Below are 21,620 nucleotides of genomic sequence, written 5' to 3'. Positions count from 1 at the left end.
AACTTGACCCTGACTGGGTATCTGAAAAAACTGACTTTCCTTGACCCTGACTGGGTATCTGAAAAACTGACTTTCCTTGACCCTGACTGGGTATCTGAAAACTGACTTTCCTTGACCCTGACTGGGTATCTGAAAAAACTGACTTTCCTTGACCCTGACTGGGTATCTGAAAAACTGACTTTCCTTGACCCTGACTGGGTATCTGAAAAAACTGACTTTCCTTGACCCTGACTGGGTATCTGAAAAAACTGACTTTCCTTGACCCTGACTGGGTATCTGAAAAACTGACTTTCCTTGACCCTGACTGGGTATCTGAAAAACTGACCTTGACCTGACTGGGTATCTGAAAAAACCTTTCCTTGACCCTGACTGGGTATCTGAAAAACTGACTTTCCTTGACCCTGACTGGGTATCTGAAAAACCTTTCCTTGACCCTGACTGGGTATCTGAAAAACTGACTTTCCTTGACCTGACTGGGTATCTGAAAAACTTTCCTTGACCCTGACTGGGTATCTGAAAAAACTGACTTTCCTTGACCCTGACTGGGTATCTGAAAAACTGACTTTCCTTGACCCTGACTGGGTATCTGAAAAAACTCTGACCCTGACTTTCTGAAAACTGACTTTCCTTGACCCTGACTGGGTATCTGAAAAACTGACTTTCCTTGACCCTGACTGGGTATCTGAAAAAACTGACTTTCCTTGACCCTGACTGGGTATCTGAAAAAACTGACTTTCCTTGACCCTGACTGGGTATCTGAAAAACTGACTTTCCTTGACCCTGACTGGGTATCTGAAAAAACTGACTTTCCTTGACCCTGACTGGGTATCTGAAAAACTGACTTTCCTTGACCTGACTGGGTATCTGAAAAAACTGACTTTCCTTGACCCTGACTGGGTATCTGAAAAAACTGACTTTCCTTGACCCCTGACTGGGTATCTGAAAAAACTGACTTTCCTTGACCCTGACTGGGTATCTGAAAAAACTGACTTTCCTGACCCTGACTGGGTATCTGAAAAACTGACTTTCCTTGACCCTGACTGGGTATCTGAAAAAACTGACTTTCCCTTGACCTGACTGGGTATCTGAAAAAACTGACTTTCCTTGACCCTGACTGGGTATCTGAAAAAACTGACTTTCCTTGACCCTGACTGGGTATCTGAAAAAACTGACTTTCCTTGACCCTGACTGGGTATCTGAAAAACTGACTTTCCTTGACCCTGACTGGGTATCTGAAAAACTGACTTTCCTTGACCCTGACTGGGTATCTGAAAAAACTGACTTTCCTTGACCCTGACTGGGTATCTGAAAAACTGGGTATCCTTGGACCCTGACTGAAAAAACTGACTTTCCTTGACCTGACTGGGTATCTGAAAAAACTGACTTTCCTTGACCCTGACTGGGTATCTGAAAACTGACTTTCCTTGACCTGACTGGGTATCTGAAAAACTGACTTTCCTTGACCCTGACTGGGTATCTGAAAAAACTGACTTTCCTTGACCCTGACTGGGTATCTGAAAAAACTGACTTTCCTTGACCCTGACTGGGTATCTGAAAAAACTGACTTTCCTTTGACCCTGACTGGGTATCTGAAAAAACTGACTTTCCTTGACCCTGACTGGGTATCTGAAAAAACTGACTTTCCTTGACCCTGACTGGGTATCTGAAAAACTGACTTTCCTTGACCCTGACTGGGTATCTGAAAAACTGACTTTCCTTGACCCTGACTGGGCATCTGAAAAACTGACTTTCCTTGACCCTGACTGGGTATCTGAAAAAACTGACTTTCCTGACCCCGACTGTCTGAAAAAACTGACTTTCCTTGACCCTGACTGGGTATCTGAAAAAACTGACTTTCCTTGACCCTGACTGGGTATCTGAAAAACTGATTTCCTTGACCCTGACTGGGTATCTGAAAAAACTGACTTTCCTTGACCCTGACTGGGTATCTGAAAAAACTGACTTTCCTTGACCCTGACTGGGTATCTGAAAAAACTGACTTTCCTTGACCCTGACTGGGTATCTGAAAAAACTGACTTTCCTTGACCTGACTGGGTATCTGAAAACACTTTCCTGACCCTGACTGGGTATCTGAAAAAACTGACTTTCCTTGACCCTGACTGGGTATCTGAAAAAACTGACTTTCCTTGACCCTGACTGGGTATCTGAAAAAACTGACTTTCCTTGACCCTGACTGGGTATCTGAAAAACTGACTTCCCTTGACCCTGACTGGGTATCGAAAAAACTGACCTTGACCCTGACTGGGTATCTGAAAAAATGACTTTCCTTGACCCCTGACTGGGTATCTGAAAAAACTGACTTTCCTTGACCCCGACTGGGTATCTGAAAAAACTGACTTTCCTTGACCCTGACTGGGTATCTGAAAAACTGATTTCTGACCCTGACTGGGTATCTGAAAAACTGACTTTCCTTGACCTGACTGGGTATCTGAAAAATCAACTTTCCTTGACCTGACTGGGTATCTGAAAAACTGACTTTCCCTGACCCTGACTGGGTATCTGAAAACTGACTTTCCTTGACCCTGACTGGGTATCTGAAAAACTGACATTCCCTGACCCGACTGGGTATCTGAAAAAACTGATTTCTTGACCTGACTGGGTATCTGAAAAACTGACTTTCCCTTGACCCTGACTGGGCATCTGGAAAAAACTGACTTTCCTGACCCTGACTGGGTATCTGAAAACTGACTTTCCCTGACCCTGACTGGGTATCTGAAAACTGAACTGACTTTTCCTTGACCCTGACTGGGTATCTGAAAAAAACTGACTTTCCTTGACCCTGACTGGGTATCTGAAAAAACTGACTTTCCTTGACCCTGACTGGGTATCTGAAAAACGACTTTCCCGACCTGACTGGGTATCTGAAAAACTGATTTCCTGACCCTGACTGGCATCTGAAAACTCACTTTCCTTGACCCTGACTGGGTATCTGAAAACTGACTTTCCTGACCTGACTGGGTATCTGAAAAACTGACTTTCCTTTTGCCTGACTGGGTATCTGAAAACCGGACTTTCCTTGACCCTGACTGGGTATCTGAAAAAACTCACTTTCCTTGACCCTGACTGGGTATCTGAAAAACTCACTTTCCTGACCCCGACTGGTATCTGAAAAACTCACTTTCCTTGACCCTGACTGGGTTCAAGAAAACTGACTTTCCTTGACCGACTGGGTATCTGAAAAACTCACTTTCATACTTGACCCCGACTGGGTATCTGAAAAACTGACCCTTTATCTGAAAAATCCGACTTTCCTTGACCCTGACTGGGTATCTGAAAAACTGACTTTCCTTGACCCTGCAAGGAGTGGGTATCTGAAAACTGACTTTCCTAACTGACTTTCCTTGACCCTGACTGGGTATCTGAAAAAACTGACTTTCCTTGACCCTGACTGGGTATCTGAAAAAACTGACTTTCCTTGAAAAAAACTGACTTTCCTTGACCCTGACTGGGTATCTGAAAAAACTGACTTTCCTTGACCCTGACTGGGTATCTGAAAAACTGACTTTCCTTGACCCTGACTGGGTATCTGAAAAAACTGACTTTCCTTGACCCTGACTGGGTCTGATCTGACCTGAAAAAAAAACTGACTTTCCTTGACCCTGACTGGGTATCTGAAAAAACTGACTTTCCTTGACCCTGACTGGGTATCTGAAAAACCCTGACTTTCCTTGACCCTGACTGGGTATCTGAAAAAACTGACTTTCCTTGACCCTGACTGGGTATCTGAAAAACTGACTTTCCTTGACCCTGACTGGGTATCTGAAAAAACTGACCCTGACTTTCTGAAAAAAACTGACTTTCCTTGACCCTGACTGGGTATCTGAAAAAACTGACTTTCCTTTGACCCTGACTGGGTATCTGAAAAACCCTGACTGGGTATCTGAAAAAACCTTGACCCTGACTGGGTATCTGAAAAACTGACTTTCCTTGACCCTGATCTGAAAAACTGACTATCTGGGTAAAAAACTGACTTTCCTTGACCCTGGGTATCTGAAAAAACTGGGTATCTGAAAAAACTGACTTTCCTTGACCCTGACTGGGTATCTGAAAAACTGACTTTCCTTGACCCTGACTGGGTATCTGAAAAACTGACTTTCCTTGACCCTGACTGGGTATCTGAAAACTGAAAAAACTGACTGGGTATCTGAAAAAACTGACCCTTGACCCTGACTGGGTATCTGAAAAACTGACTTTCCTTGACCCTGACTGGGTATCTGAAAAAACTGACTTTCCTTGACCCTGACTGGGTATCTGAAAAACTGACTTTCCTTGACCCTGACTGGGTATCTGAAAAACTCACTTTCCTTGACCCTGACTGGGTATCTGAAAAACTGAACTCACTTTCCTTGACCCTGACTGGGTATCTGAAAAAACTGACTTTCCTTGACCCTGACTGGGTATCTGAAAAACTGACTTTCCTTGACCCTGACTGGGTATCTGAAAAAACTGACTTTCCTTGACCCTGACTGGGTATCTGAAAAAACTGACTTTCCTTGACCCTGACTGGGTATCTGAAAAACTGACTTTCCTTGACTGACTGGGTATCTGAAAAAACTGACTTTCCTTGACCCTGACTGGGTATCTGAAAAAACTGACTTTCCTTGACCCTGACTGGGTATCTGAAAAAACCTTTCCTTGACCCTGACTGGGTATCTGAAAAAACTGACTTTCCTTGACCCTGACTGGAAAACTGTACCCTGACTGAAAAAACTGACTTTCCTTGACCTGACTGGGTATCTGAAAAAAAACTGACTTTCCTTGACCCTGACTGGGTATCTGAAAAAACTGACTTTCCTTGACCCTGACTGGGTATCTGAAAAAACTGACTTTCCTTGACCCTGACTGGGTATCTGAAAAAACTGACTTTCCTTGACCCTGACTGGGTATCTGAAAAAACTGACTTTCCTTGACCCTGACTGGGTATCTGAAAAACTGATTTCCTTGACCCTGACTGGGTATCTGACTGGACTGGGTATCTGAAAAAACTGACTTTCCTTGACCCTGACTGGGTATCTGAAAAAACTGACTTTCCTTGACCTGACTGGGTATCTGAAAAAACTGACTTTCCTTGACCCTGACTGGGTATCTGAAAAAACTGACTTTCCTTGACCTGACTGGGTATCTGAAAAAACTGACTTTCCTTGACCCTGACTGGGTATCTGAAAAAACTGACTTTCCTTGACCCTGACTGGGTATCTGAAAAACTGACATTCCTTGACCTGACTGGGTATCTGAAAAAACTGACTTTCCTTGACCCTGACTGGGTATCTGAAAAAACTGACTTCCTTGACCTGACTGGGTATCTGAAAAAACTGACTTTCCTTGACCCTGACTGGGTATCTGAAAAAACTCACATTCTGACTTTCCTGAAAAAACTGACCCTTGATCTGAAAAAACTGACTTTCCTTGACTGACTGGGTATCTGAAAAAACTGACTTCCCTGACCCTGACTGGGTATCTGAAAAAACTGACTTTCCTTGACCCTGACTGGGTATCTGAAAAAACTGACTTTCCTTGACCTGACTGGGTATCTGAAAAACTCACTTTCCTTGACCCTGACTGGGTATCTGAAAAAACTGACTCCCTTGACCCCTGACTGGGTATCTGAAAACTGACTTTCCTTGACCCTGACTGGGTATCTGAAAAAACTGACTTTCCTTGACCCTGACTGGGTATCTGAAAAAACTTTCCCTTGACCTGACTGGGTATCCCAGCTTTCCTTGACCCTGACTGGGTATCTGAAAAACTGACTTTCCTTGACCCTGACTGGGTATCTGAAAAAACTGACTTTCCTTGACCCTGACTGGGTATCTGAAAACTGACTTTCCTTGACCCTGACTGGGTATCTGAAAAAACCCTGACTGGTATCTGAAAAAACTTGACTGACTTCTGGAAAACCCTGACCCTGACTGGGTATCTGAAAAAACTGACTTTCCTTGACCCTGACTTTCCTTGGACTGGGTATCTGAAAAAACTCACTTTCCTTGACCCTGACTGGGCATCTGAAAAACTGACTTTCCTTGACCCTGACTGGGTATCTGAAAAAACTGACTTTCCTGACCCTGACTGGTATCTGAAAACTCACTTTCCTTGACCCTGACTGGGTATCTGGGTAAAACTGACTTTCCTGACCCTGACTGGGTATCTGAAAAACTGACTTTCTCCTTTTGACCCCGACTGGGTATCTGAAAACCGGACTTTCCTTGACCCTGACTGGGCATCTGAAAAAACTGACTTTCCTTGACCCTGACTGGGTATCTGAAAAACTGGATTTTCCTGACCCCGACTGGCATCTGAAAAACTCACTTTCCTTGACCCTGACTGCATTCAAGAAAACTGACTTTCCTTGACCGACTGGCATCTGAAAAACTCACTTTCCTTGACCCCGACTGGTATCTGAAAAACTCACTTTCTTGACCCTGACTGTATCTGAAAAATCCGACTTTCCTTGACCCTGACTGGGTATCTGAAAAACTGACTTTCCTTGACCCTGCAAGGAGTGGGTATCTGAAAACTGACTTTCCTACTTTCCCTTGACCCTGACTGGGTATCTGAAAAAACTGACTTTCCTTGACCCTGGGTATCTGAAAAAACTGACTTTCCTTGACTGGGTATCTGACTGGACTGTATCTGAAAAAACTGACTTTCCTTGACCCTGACTGACTGAAAAAACTGACTTTCCTTGACCCTGACTGGGTATCTGAAAAAACTGACTTTCCTTGACCCTGACTGGGTATCTGAAAAAACTGACTTTCCTTGACCCTGACTGGGTATCTGAAAAAACCTGACTGGTATCTGAAAAAACTTTTCCTTGACCCTGACTGGGTATCTGAAAAAAACTGACTTTCCTTGACCCTGACTGGGTATCTGAAAAAACTTTCCTTGACCCTGACTGGGTATCTGAAAAAACTTGACCCTGATCTGACATTCCTTTGGTATCTGAAAAAAACTGACTTTCCTTGACCCTGACTGGGTATCTGAAAAAACTCACTTTCCTTGACCCTGACTGGGTATCTGAAAAAACTGACTTTCCTTGACCCTGACTGGGTATCTGAAAAACTGACTTTCCTTGACCCTGACTGGGTATCTGAAAAAAACTGACTTTCCTTGACCCTGACTGGGTATCTGAAAAACTGACTTTCCTTGACCCTGACTGGGTATCTGAAAAACTGACTTTCCTTGACCCTGACTGGGTATCTGAAAAAACTGACTTTCCTTGACCCTGACTGGGTATCTGAAAAACTGACTTTCCTTGACCCTGACTGGGTATCTGAAAAAACTGACTTTCCTTGACCCTGACTGGGTATCTGAAAACTGACTTTCCTTGACCCTGACTGGGTATCTGAAAAAACTGACTTTCCTTGACCCTGACTGGGTATCTGAAAAAACTGACTTTCCTTGACCCTGACTGGGTATCTGAAAAAACTGACTTTCCTTGACCCTGACTGGGTATCTGAAAAACTGACTTTCCTTGACCCTGACTGGGTATCTGAAAAACTGACTTTCCTTGACCCTGACTGGGTATCTGAAAAACTGACTTTCCTTGACCCTGACTGGGTATCTGAAAACTGACTTTCCTTGACCCCTGACTGGGTATCTGAAAAAACTGACTTTCCTTGACCCTGACTGGGTATCTGAAAAACTGACTTTCCTTGACCCTGACTGGGTATCTGAAAAAACTGACTTTCCTTGACCCTGACTGGGTATCTGAAAAACTGACTTTCCTTGACCCTGACTGGGTATCTGAAAAAACTGACTTTCCTTGACCCCTGACTGGGTATCTGAAAAAACTGACTTTCCTTGACCCTGACTGGGTATCTGAAAAAACTGACTTTCCTTGACCCTGACTGGGTATCTGAAAACTGACTTTCCTTGACCTCTGAAAAACTGACTGGACTGGGTATCTGAAAAACTGACTTTCCCTTGACCCTGACTGGGTATCTGAAAACTGACTTTCCTTGACCTGACTGGGTATCTGAAAAACTGACTTTCCTTGACCCTGATCTGGACTATCTGGGTAAAAAACTGACTTTCCTTGACCCTGACTGGGTATCTGAAAAACTTTCCTTGACCCTGACTTTCCTTGACCCTGACTGGGTATCTGAAAAACTGACTTTCCTTGACCCTGACTGGGTATCTGAAAAAACTGACTTTCCTTGACCCTGACTGGGTATCTGAAAAAACTGACTTTCCTTGACCCTGACTGGGTATCTGAAAAAACTGACTTTCCTTGACCCTGACTGGGTATCTGAAAAAACTGACTTTCCTTGACCCTGACTGGGTATCTGAAAAAACTGACATTCCTTGACCCTGACTGGGTATCTGAAAAACTGATTTCCTTGACCTGACTGGGTATCTGAAAAAACTGACTTTCCTTGACCCTGACTGGGTATCTGAAAAAACTGACTTTCCTTGACCCTGACTGGGTATCTGAAAAAACTGACTTTCCTTGACCCTGACTGGGTATCTGAAAACTGACTGGGTTGACTGATCTGGAAAAACTCCACTTTCCTTGACCTGACTGGGTATCTGAAAACTGACTTTCCTTGACCCTGACTGGGTATCTGAAAAAACTGACTTTCCTTGACCCTGACTGGGTATCTGAAAAAAACTGACTTTCCTTGACCCTGACTGGGAAAACTGACTATCTGAAAAAAACTGACATTCCTTGACCCTGACTGGGTATCTGAAAAAACTGATTTCCCTGGGTATCTGACCCTGACTGGGTATCTGAAAAACTGACTTTCCTTGACCCTGACCTGAAAACTGACTGGGTATCTGAAAAACACTTTCCTTGACCCTGACTGGGTATCTGGAAAAACTGACTTTCCTTGACCCTGACTGGGTATCTGAAAAAACTGACTTTCCTTGACCCTGACTGGGTATCTACTGAAAAACTGACTTTCCCTGACCCTGACTGGGTATCTGAAAAAACTGACTTTCTGACCCTGACTGGGTATCTGAAAAACTGACTTTCCTTGACCTGACTGGGTATCTGGAAAAAACTGACTTTCCTGACCCTGACTGGGTATCTGAAAAAACTGACTTTCCTTGACCCTGACTGGGTATCTGGAAAACTGACATTCCTTGACCCTGACTGGGCATCTGAAAAACTGATTTCCTTGACCTGACTGGGTATCTGAAAAAACTGACTTTCCTTGACCCTGACTGGGTATCTGAAAAAACTGACTTTCCTTGACCCTGACTGGGCATCTGAAAAACTGCTTTCCCTGACCTGACTGGGTATCTGAAAAAACTGACTTTTCCTTGACCCTGACTGGCATCTGAAAACTCACTTCCTTGACCCTGACTGGGTATCTGAAAACTGAGCTTTCCTTGACCCTGACTGGGTATCTGAAAAACTGACTTTCGCCTTTTGCCTGACTGGGTATCTGAAAACCGGCTTTCCTTGACCCTGACTGAAAAAACTGACTTTCCTTGACCCTGACTGGGTATCTGAAAAACTGGACTTTCCTGACCCCGACTGGGTATCTGAAAAACTCACTTTCCTTGACCCTGACTGCATTCAAGAAAACTGACTTTCCTTGACCGACTGGGTATCTGAAAAAACTCACTTTCCTTGACCCTGACTGGTATCTGAAAAACTCACTTTCCTTGACCCTGATCTGAAAAAACTGGCTTTCCCGCCAGCCTGACTGAAAAATTTCCGACTTGGGTATCTTGACTTTCCTGACTGGGTATCTGAAAAACTGACTTTCCTTGACCCTGCAAGGAGTGGGTATCTGAAAACTGACTTTCCTTGAAAAACTGACTTTCCTTGACCCTGACTGGGTATCTGAAAAAACTGACTTTCCTTGACCCTGACTGGGTATCTGAAAAAACTGACTTTCCTTGACCCTGACTGGGTATCTGAAAAACTGACTTTCCTTGACCCTGACTGGGTATCTGAAAAACTCACTTTCCTTGACCCTGACTGGGTATCTGAAAAAACTGACTTTCCTTGACCCTGACTGGGTATCTGAAAAAACTGACTTTCCTTGACCCTGACTGGGTATCTGAAAAAACTGACTTTCCTTGACCCTGACTGGGTATCTGAAAAACTGACTTTCCTTGACCCTGACTGGGTATCTGAAAACTGACTTATCTGAAAAAACTTTTTCCTTGACCCTGACTGGGTATCTGAAAAAACTGACTTTCCTTGACCCTGACTGGGTATCTGAAAAAACTGACTTTCCTTGACCCTGACTGGGTATCTGAAAAAACTGACTTTCCTTGACCCTGACTGGGTATCTGAAAAAACTTTCCTTGACCCTGACTGGGTATCTGAAAAACTGACTTTCCTTGACCCTGACTGGTATCTGAAAAACTGACTTTCCTTGACCCTGACTGGGTATCTGAAAAAACTGACTTTCCTTGACCCTGACTGGGTATCTGAAAACTGACTTTCCTTGACCCTGACTGGGTATCTGAAAAAACTGACTTTCCTTGACCCTGACTGGGTATCTGAAAAAACTGACTTTCCTTGACCCTGACTGGGTATCTGAAAAACTGACTTTCCTTGACCCTGACTGGGTATCTGAAAAACTGACTTTCCTTGACCCTGACTGGGTATCTGAAAAAACTGACTTTCCTTGACCCTGACTGGGTATCTGAAAAAACTGACTTTCCTTGACCCTGACTGGGTATCTGAAAAAACTGACTTTCCTTGACCCTGACTGGGTATCTGAAAAACTGACTTTCCTTGACCCTGACTGGGTATCTGAAAAAACTGACTTTCCTTGACCCTGACTGGGTATCTGAAAAAACTGACTTTCCTTGACCCTGACTGGGTATCTGAAAAAACTGACTTTCCTTGACCTGACTGGGTATCTGAAAAACTGACTTTCCTTGACCCTGACTGGGTATCTGAAAAACTGACTTTCCTTGACCCTGACTGGGTATCTGAAAAAAACTGACTTTCCTTGACCCTGACTGGGTATCTGAAAAACTGACTTTCCTTGACCCTGACTGGGTATCTGAAAAAACTGACTTTCCTTGACCCTGACTGGGTATCTGAAAAACTGACTTTCCCTGACTTCTGAAAAACTGACCCTTGACCCTGACTGGGTATCTGAAAAAACTGACTTTCCTTGACCCTGACTGGGTATCTGAAAAAACTGACTTTCCTTGACCCTGACTGGGTATCTGAAAAAACTGACTTTCCTGAAAAAACTGACTTGACCCTGACTGGATATCTGAAAAAACTGACTTTCCTTTGACCCTGACTGGGTATCTGAAAAAACTGACTTTCCTTGACCTGACTGGGTATCTGAAAAAACTGACTTTCCTTGACCCTGACTGGGTATCTGAAAAAACTGACTTTCCTTGACCCTGACTGGGTATCTGAAAAAACTGACTTTCCTTGACCCTGACTGGGTATCTGAAAACTGACTTTCCTTGACCCTGACTGGGTATCTGAAAAAACTGACTTTCCCTGACCCTGACTATCTGAAAAAACTGACTTGACCCTGACTGGGTATCTGAAAAAACTGACTTTCCTTGACCCTGACTGGGTATCTGAAAAAACTGACTTTCCTTGACCCTGACTGGGTATCTGAAAAAACTGACTTTCCTTGACCCTGACTGGGTATCTGAAAAAACTGACTTTCCTTGACCCTGACTGGGTATCTGAAAAAACTGACTTTCCTTGACCCTGACTGGGTATCTGAAAAACTGACTTTCCTTGACCCTGACTGGGTATCTGAAAAACTGACTTTCCTTGACCCTGACTGGGTATCTGACTGGGTACTGACTTTCCTTGACCCTGACTGGGTATCTGAAAAAACTGACTTTCCTGACCCTGACTGGGTATCTGAAAAACTGACTTTCCTTGACCCTGACTGGGTATCTGAAAAAACTGACTTTCCTGACCCTGACTGGGTATCTGAAAAAACTGACTTTCCTTGACCCTGACTGGGTATCTGACCCTGAAAAAACTGACTTTCCTTGACCCTGACTGGGTATCTGAAAAAACTGACTTTCCTTGACCCTGACTGGGTATCTGAAAAAACTGACTTTCCTTGACCCTGACTGGGTATCTGAAAAAACTGACTTTCCTTGACCCTGACTGGGTATCTGAAAAAACTGACTTTCCTTGACCCTGACTGGGTATCTGAAAAAACTGACTTTCCTTGACCCTGACTGGGTATCTGAAAAAACTCACTTTCCTTGACCCTGACTGGGTATCTGAAAAAACTGACTTTCCTTGACCCTGACTGGGTATCTGAAAAACTGACTTTCCCTTGACCCTGACTGGGTATCTGAAAACTGACTTTCCTTGACCCCTGACTGGGTATCTGAAAAAACTGACTTTCCTTGACCCTGACTGGGTATCTGAAAAACTGACTTTCCTTGACCCCGACTGGGTATCTGAAAAAAACTCACTTTCCTTGACCCTGACTGGGTATCTGAAAAACTGACTTTCCTTGACCCTGACTGGGTATCTGAAAAACTGACTTTCCTTGACCCTGACTGGGTATCTGAAAAACTTTCCTTGACCCTGACTGGGTATCTGAAAAAACTCCTTTCCTTGACTGGGTATCTGAAAAACTGACTTTCCTTGACCTGACTGGGTATCTGAAAACTGACTTTCCTTGACCTGACTGGTATCTGAAAACTGAACCCTGACTTTCCTTGACCTGACTGGGTATCTGAAAAAACTGACTTTCCTTGACCCGGGTATCTGAAAAACTGGACTTTCCTTGACCCTGACTGGGTATCTGAAAAAACTGACTTTCATTTCCTTTGACCGACTGCCTGACTTTCCTTGACCCTGACTGGACATCTGAAAAAACTGACTTTCCTGACCCCGTGACTGGGCATCTGAAAACCTGACTTCCTTGACCCTGACTGCATCTTGAAAACTGCATCTGAAAAAAACTGACTTTCCTGGACTGGGCATCTGAAAAACTGACTTTCCTTGAGCATCTGAAAAAACTGACTTTGACCCTGACTGCATTCTGAAAAACTGACTTTCCTTGACCCTGACTATCTGAAAACTGACTTTCTGACCCTGACTGAAAAACTCACTTTCCTTTGACCCTGACTGGGTATCTGAAAACTGACTTTCGACCCTGACTGGGTATCGAAAAACTGACTTTCCTTGACCCCTGACTGAAAAACTGAAAACATTCCTTTTCCTTGACCCTGACCTGAAAAACTGATCCTGACTGACTGGGCATCTGAAAAACATCCTGAACTGGGTAAAAAACTGACTTTCTTGACCCTGACTGGGTATCTGAAAACTCACCTGACTGGCACCTGACTTCCTTGACCCTGACTGGGTATCTGAAAACCTGACTTTCCTTGGACCCTGACTGGGTATCTGCTGAAAAACTGACTTTCCTTGACCCTGACTGGGGTATCTGAAAAAATGACTTCTTGACCCCACTGGGTATCTGAAAACTGGACCTTTGACCCTGAGACTGGGTATCAAAAAACTGACTTTCCTTGACCCTGACTGCATCTGAAAAACTTGATTTCTTGACCCTGATCAGGCATCTGAAAAAACACTTTCCTTGACCCTGACCGGGCATCTGAAAAACTGACTTTCCTTGACCCTGACTGGGCATCTGAAAAAACTGACTTTCCTGACTGCCCAAAAACTGGGCATCTGAAAAACTGGTATCTGAAAACTCCTTGACCCTGACTGCACTGAAAAAACGACTTTCCTTGACCCTGACTGAGTATCTGAAAAAACTGACTTCTCCTTGACCCCACCGCATCTGAAAAACTGACTTCCTTTGACCCTGACTGGGCATCTGAAAAACTGACTTTTTGACCCCGATTGCAGTATCTGAAAACTGACTCTCCCTGACCCCGGAGTATCTGAAAAACTGACTTTCTTGACCCTGACTGGGTATCTGAAAAAACTGACTTTCCGGACCCTGACTGACTGAAAACTGACTTTGACCCTGAATTCGAAAACTGACTTTCCTTGACCCTGACTGGCATCTGAAAATCTCTCTGACCTGGACTGCATTCGAAAAACCGACTTCCCTTGACCCGACTGGGCATCTGAAAAAACTGACTTTCTTGAACGACCTGACTGATATCTGAAAAACGACACCTGACTGGGCATGAAAACCTTTCTGACCCCTGACTGCACTGGAAAAACTGACTATCCCGAGAAAAACTGACTTTCCTGACCGCATTTCTGAATTCTGACCCTGACTGGGTATCTGAAAAACTGACTTTCCTGACCTCTGACTGCATCTGAAAAACTGACTTTCCTTGACCTGACTTGACCCTGACTGACTGGGCATCGAAAAACTGACTTTCCCCTGACCCTGACTGGCATCTGAAAAACTGACTTTCCTGACCCTGACTGCATCTGAAAAAACTGACTTTCCTTGACCTCACTGGGTATCTGAAAACTCACTTTCCTTGACCCTGACTCAATTACCTTGAAAACTGACTTTCCTTGACCCTGACTGGTATCTGAAAACTGATATTCCTTGACCCCCTGACTGGGTAAAAAACTGAACTTTTCTGGACCCTGACTGCATCTGAAAAACTGACTTTCCTTGACCCTGACCTGAAAAATCACTTCTCGGTTCTGACTGGCATCTGAAAAACTGATTCTCCTTACCCCAGATTGGGCATTGAAAACTGACTTTCTGACCCTGACCGAAAACTGACTTCTCCTGACCCTGACTGGCATCTGAAAAACTCACTTTCCTTGACCCTGACTTCTGAAAACCGACTCTCTTGACCCGGACTCTGAAAAAACTGACTTTCTTGACCCTGACACTGAAAAACTGATCTGACCCCGGACTGCATCTGAAAACTGACATTCCTTGGACCCTGACTGGGTATCTGAAAACTGATTTCTTGACCTGACTGGTTCTGAAAAACTGACTTCCTTGACCCTGACTGGGTATCTGAAAAACTGACTTTCCTTGACCTGACTGGCATCTTGAAAACTGATTCTTCTGACCCCTGACTGGCCCTGACTTTCCTGACCCTGACTGGGTATCTGAAAAAACTGACTTTCCTTGACCCTGACTGGGCATTCACAAAAACTGGACTTTCCTTGACCCTGACTGGGTATCTGAAAACTGACTTTCCTTGACCCTGACTGGGTATCTGAAAAACTTTCCTTGACCCTGACTTACCTGACTTTCCTTGACCCTGACTGGGTATCTGAAAAAACTCCCACTGGGTATCTTTTCCTTGACCCTGACTGGGTATCTGAAAAAAACTGACTTGACTTTCCCTTGACCCTGACTGGGTATCTGAAAAAACTGACTTTCCTTGACCCTGACTGGGTATCTGAAAAAACTGACTTTCCTTGACCCTGACTGGGTATCTGAAAAACTGACTTTCCTTGACCCTGACTGGGTATCTGAAAAAACTGACTTTCCTTGACCCCTGACTGGGTATCTGAAAAACTGACTTTCCTTGACCCTGACTGGGTATCTGAAAAAACTGACTTTCCTTGACCCTGACTGGGTATCTGAAAAAACTGACTTTCCTTGACCCTGACTGGCTGGGCATCTGAAAAAACTGACTTTCCTTGACCCTGACTGGGTATCTGAAAAAACTGACTTTCCTTGACCCTGACTGGGTATCTGAAAAAACTGACTTTCCTTGACCCACACTGGGTATCTGAAAAAACTGACTTTCCTTGACCCTGACTGGGTATCTGAAAAAACTGGACTTTCCTTGACCCCTGGCTGGGTATCTGACTTTCCTTGACCCTGACTGGGTATCTGAAAAAACTGACTTTCCTTGACCCTGACTGGGTATCTGAAAAAACTGACTTTCCTTGACCCCGACTGGGTATCTGAAAAAACTGACTTTCCTTGACCCTGACTGGGTATCTGAAAAAACTGACTTTCCTTGACCTGACTGGGTATCTGAAAAAACTGACTTTCCTTGACCCTGACTGGGTATCTGAAAAAACTGACTTCCTTGACCCTGACTGGGTATCTGAAAAAACCCTGACTGGTATCTGAAAAACTGACTTTCCCTTGACCCTGACTGGGTATCTGAAAAAACTGACTTTCCTTGACCCTGACTGGGTATCTGAAAAACTGACTTTCCTTGACCCTGACTGGGTATCTGAAAAAACTGACTTGCCTTGACCTTGATCCCCTGACTGACTGGGTATCTGAAAAAACTGACTTTCCTTGACCCTGACTGGGTATCTGAAAAAAAACTGACTTTCCCTTGACCCTGACTGGGTATCTGAAAAAACTGACTTTCCTTGACCTGACTGGGTATCTGAAAAAACTGACTTTCCTTGACCCTGACTGGGTATCTGAAAAAACTGACTTTCCTTGACCCTGACTGGGTATCTGAAAAAACTGACTTTCCTTGACCCTGACTGGGTATCTGAAACTGACTGACTTTCCTTGACCTGACTGGGTATCTGAAAAAACTGACTTTCCTTGCCCTGACTGGGTATCTGAAAAAACTGACTTTCCCTTGACCCTGACTGGGTATCTGAAAAAACTGACTTTCCTTGACCCTGACTGGGTATCTGAAAAAACTGACTTTCCTTGACCCTGACTGGGTATCTGAAAAAACTGACTTTCCCTGACTGGGTATCTGAAAAAACTGACTTTCCTTGACCCTGACTGGGTATCTGAAAAAACTGACTTTCCCCTTGACCCTGACTGGGTATCTGAAAAACTGACTTTCCTTGACCCTGACTGGGTATCTGAAAAACTGACTTTCCTTGACCCCTGACTTTCCTTGACCCTGACCCTGACTGGGCATCTGAAAAAACTGACTTTCCTTGACCCTGACTGGGTATCTGAAAAAACTGACTTTCCTTGACCCTGACTGGGTATCTGAAAAAACTGACTTTCCTTGACCCTGACTGGGTATCTGAAAAAACTGACTTTCCTTGACCCTGACTGGGTATCTGAAAAAACTGACTTTCCTTGACCCTGACTGGGTATCTGAAAAAACTGACCCTGACTGGGTTCTGAAAAACTCCTTGACCCTGACTGACCCTGACTGGGTATCTGAAAAAACTGACCTTGACCCTGACTGGGTATCTGAAAAAACTGACTTTCCTTGACCCTGACTGGGTATCTGAAAAAAAACTGACTTTCCCTGACCCTGACTGGGTATCTGAAAAAACTGGGTACTTTCCTTGACCCTGACTGGGTATCTGAAAAACTGACTTTCCTTGACCCTGACTGGGTATCTGAAAAAACTGACTTTCCTTGACCCTGACTGGGTATCTGAAAAAACTGACTTTCCTTGACCCTGACTGGGTATCTGAAAAAAACTGACTTTGACCCTGACTGGGTATCTGAAAAAACTGACTTTCCTGACCCTGACTGGGTATCTGAAAAAACTGACTTTCCTTGACCCTGACTGGGTATCTGAAAAAACTGATTTCCTTGACCCTGACTGGGTATCTGAAAAAAACTGACTTTCCTTGACCCTGACTGGGTATCTGAAAAAAACTGACTTTCCTTGACCCTGACTGGGTATCTGAAAAAACTGAACCCTGACTGGGTATCTGAAAAACTGACTTCCCTTGACCCTGACTGGGTATCTGAAAAAACTGAAAAAATCTGAAAAAACTGACTTTCCCTTGACCCTGACTGGGTATCTGAAAAAACTGACTTTCCTTGACCCTGACTGGGTATCTGAAAAAACTGAAACCCTGACTGGGTATCTGAAAAAACTGACTTTCCTTGACCCTGACTGGGTATCTGAAAAAACTGACTTTCCTTGACCTGACTGGGTATCTGAAAAAACTGACTTTCCTTGACCCTGACTGGGTATCTGAAAAACTGACTTTCCTTGACCCTGACTGGGTATCTGAAAAAACTTGACCCTGACTGGGTATCTGGAAAAAACTGACTTTCCTTGACCCTGACTGGGTATCTGAAAAAACTGACTTTCCTTGACCCTGACTGGGTATCTGAAAAACTGACTTTCCTTGACCCTGACTGGGTATCTGAAAAAACTGACTTTCCTTGACCCTGACTGGGTATCTGAAAAAACTGACTTTCCTTGACCCTGACTGGGTATCTGAAAAACTGACTTTCCTTGACCTGACTGGGTATCTGAAAAAACTGACTTTCCTTGACCCTGACTGGGTATCTGAAAAAACTGACTTTCCTTGACCCTGACTGGGTATCTGAAAAACTGACTTTCCTTGACCTGACTGGGTATCTGAAAAACTGACTTTCCTTGACCTGACTGGGTATCTGAAAAAACTGACTTTCCTTGACCCTGACTGGGTATCTGAAAAAACTGACTTTCCCTTGACCCTGACTGGGTATCTGAAAAAAACCCTGACTTTCCCTTGACCCCTGACTGACTGGTATCTGAAAAAAAAAACTGACTTTCCTTGACCCTGACTGGGTATCTGAAAAAACTGACTTTCCTTGACCCTGACTGGGTATCTGAAAAAACTGACTTTCCTTGACCCTGACTGGTATCTGAAAAAAACTGACTTTCCTTGACCCTGACTGGGTATCTGAAAAACTGACTTTCCTTGACCCTGACTGGGTATCTGAAAAAACTGACTTTCCTTGACCCTGACTGGGTATCTGAAAAAACTGACTTTCCTTGACCCTGACTGGGTATCTGAAAAAACTGACTTTCCTTGACCCTGACTGGGTATCTGAAAAAACTGACTTTCCTTGACCCTGACTGGGTATCTGAAAAAACTGACATTCCTTGACCCTGACTGGGTATCTGAAAAAACTGATTTCCTTGACCCTGACTGGGTATCTGAAAAAAACTGACTTTCCTTGACCCTGACTGGGTATCTGAAAAAAACTGACTTTCCTTGACCCTGACTGGGTATCTGAAAAAACTGACTTTCCCTGACCCTGACTGGGTATCTGAAAAAACTGACTTTCCTTGACCCTGACTGGGTATCTGAAAAAACTGACTTTCCTTGACCCTGACTGGGTATCTGAAAAAACTGACTTTCCTTGACCCTGACTGGGTATCTGAAAAAACTGACTTTCCTTGACCCTGACTGGGTATCTGAAAAAAACTGACTTCCTTCCCTGACTGACCCTGACTGGGTATCTGAAAAAACTGACTTTCCTTGACCCTGACTGGGTATCTGAAAAAACTGACTTTCCTTGACCCTGACTGGGTATCTGAAAAAACTGACTTTCCCTGACCCTCTGGGTAAAAAACTGACTTTCCTTGACCCTGACTGGGTATCTGAAAAAACTGACTTTCCTTGACCCTGACTGGGTATCTGAAAAAACTGACTTTCCTTGACCTGACTGGGTATCTGAAAAACTGACTTTCCTTGACCCTGACTGGGTATCTGAAAAAACTGACTTTCCTTGACCCTGACTGGGTATCTGAAAAAACTGACTTTCCCTTGACTGACTGGGTATCTGAAAAAACTGACTTCCCTTGACCTGACTGGGTATCTGAAAAAACTGACTTTCCCTTGACCCTGACTGGGTATCTGAAAAAACAGCTTTCCCTTGACCTGACTGGGTATCTGAAAAAACTGACTTTCCTTGACCCTGACTGGGTATCTGAAAAACTGACTTTCCCTTGACCCTGACTGGGTATCTGAAAAAACTGACTTTCCTTGACCCTGACTGGGTATCTGAAAAAACTGACTTTCCTTGACCTGACTGGGTATCTGAAAAAACTGACTTGCCTTGACCCTGACTGGGTATCTGAAAAAATGACTTTCCTGACCCTGACTGGGTATCTGAAAAAACTGACATTCCTTGACCCTGACTGGGTATCTGAAAAAACAGCTCCTTGACCCTGACTGGGTATCTGAAAAAACTGACTTCCCTTGACCCTGACTGGGTATCTGAAAAAACTGAGCTTTCCTTGACCTGACTGGATATCTGAAAAAACGCTTTCCTTGACCCTGACTGGGTATCTGAAACTGACTTTCCTTGACCTGACTGGGTATCTGAAAAAACTGACTGGGTCCCTTCGCCACCCTGACTGGGTATCTGGAAAAAACTGACTTTCCCTTGACCTGACTGGATATCTGAAAAAACGACTTTCCTTGACCCTGACTGGGTATCTGAAAAACTAGCTTTCCTTGACCTGACTGGGTATCTGAAAAAAACTGACTTTCCTTGACCCTGACTGGGTATCTGAAAAAACTGACATTCATGACCTGACTGGGTATCTGAAAAAACTGACTTTCCTTGACCCTGACTGGGTATCTGAAAAAACTGACTTTCCTTGACCCTGACTGGGTATCTGAAAAAAACGGCTTTCCTTGACCTGACTGGGTATCTGAAAAAACTGACTTTCCTTGACCCTGACTGGGTATCTGAAAAAACTGACTTTCCTTGACCCTGACTGGGTATCTGAAAAAACTGACTTTCCTTGACCTGACTGGGTATCTGAAAAACTGACTTTCCTTGACCCTGACTGGGTATCTGAAAAACTACTTTCCTTGACCCTGACTGGGTATCTGAAAAACTGACTTTTCCATGACCTGACTGGGTATCTGAAAAAACTGACTTTCCTTGACCCTGACTGGGTATCTGAAAAAACTGACTTTCCTTGACCCTGACTGGGTATCTGAAAAAACTGACTTTCCTTGACCCTGACTGGGTATCTGAAAAAACTGACCTTTATCCTTCCTTCTGACCCTGACTGGGTATCTGAAAAAACTGACTTTCCTTGACCCTGACTGGGTATCTGAAAAACTGGGTATCCTGAAAAAAACTGACATTCCTTTGACCCTGACTGGGTATCTGAAAAAACTGACTTTCCTTGACCCTGACTGGAGTATCTGAGAAAAAACTGACTCCCTTGACCCTGGCTGGGTATCTGAAAAAACAGCTTTCCTTGACCCTGACTGGGTATCTGAAAAAACTGACTTTCCCTGACCCTGACTGGGTATCTGAAAAAACTGACTTTCCTTGACCCTGACTGGGTATCTGAAAACTGACTTTCCCTTGACCCTGACTGGGTATCTGAAAAAACTGACTTTCCTTGACCCTGACTGGGTATCTGAAACTGGTATCTAACTGACTTTCCTTGACCTGACTGGGTATCTGAAAAACTGACTTTCCCTTGACCTGACTGGGTATCTGAAAAAACTGACTTTCCCTTGACCCTGACTGGGTATCTGAAAAAACTATTTCCTTGACCTGACTGGGTATCTGAAAAAACTTTCCCTTGACCTGACTGGGTATCTGAAAAAACTGACTTTCCTTGACCCTGACTGGGTATCTGAAAAAACTGACTTTCCTTGACCCTGACTGGGTATCTGAAAAAACTGACTTTCCTTGACCTGACTGGGTATCTGAAAAAACCCTTGACCCTGACTGGGTATCTGAAAAAACTTTCCTTGACTTTCCTGACTTTTGACCCTGACTGGGTATCTGAAAAAACTGACTTTCCTTGACCCTGACTGGGTATCTGAAAAAACTGACTTTCCTTGACCCTGACTGGGTATCTGAAAAAACTGACTTTCTTGACCCTGACTGGGTATCTGAAAAACTGACTTTCCTTGACCCTGACTGGGTATCTGAAAAAACCCCGACTGGGTATCTGAAAAACTGACTTTCCTTGACTGACTGGGTATCTGAAAAAACTGACTTTCCTTGACCTGACTGGGTATCTGAAAAACCCTTGACCCTGACTGGGTATCTGAAAAACTGACTTTC

The 21,620-nt window shown here is 44.0% G+C and overlaps 1 protein-coding gene across 1 annotated transcript in view; it reads right to left on the bottom strand.

Annotated features, from left to right (window-relative positions):
• The window catches only part of LOC136840403 (uncharacterized), a 35,255-nt gene extending 20,220 nt beyond the window's left edge, over positions 1-15,035 (bottom strand). Inside the window, exons 1-6 of the mRNA XM_067107083.1 lie at positions 14,439-15,035; positions 13,051-14,075; positions 9,032-9,747; positions 6,396-6,511; positions 6,001-6,206; positions 3,140-3,315 (exon numbers count right to left, since the gene is read on the bottom strand). Of these exons, the coding sequence (XP_066963184.1) occupies positions 3,140-3,315; positions 6,001-6,206; positions 6,396-6,511; positions 9,032-9,747; positions 13,051-14,075; positions 14,439-15,035 (2,836 nt within the window). The remainder of the gene's footprint in view (positions 1-3,139; positions 3,316-6,000; positions 6,207-6,395; positions 6,512-9,031; positions 9,748-13,050; positions 14,076-14,438) is intronic.
• Positions 15,036-21,620: the final 6,585 nt, after the last annotated feature.

The sequence above is a fragment of the Macrobrachium rosenbergii genome, chromosome 7 (genome assembly GCF_040412425.1).
Source record: "Macrobrachium rosenbergii isolate ZJJX-2024 chromosome 7, ASM4041242v1, whole genome shotgun sequence".
Taxonomy (NCBI): Eukaryota; Metazoa; Arthropoda; class Malacostraca; order Decapoda; family Palaemonidae; genus Macrobrachium; species Macrobrachium rosenbergii.
Note: the sequence above shows the minus strand (reverse complement) of the source record. Positions and strands in the feature narration are given on the sequence as shown.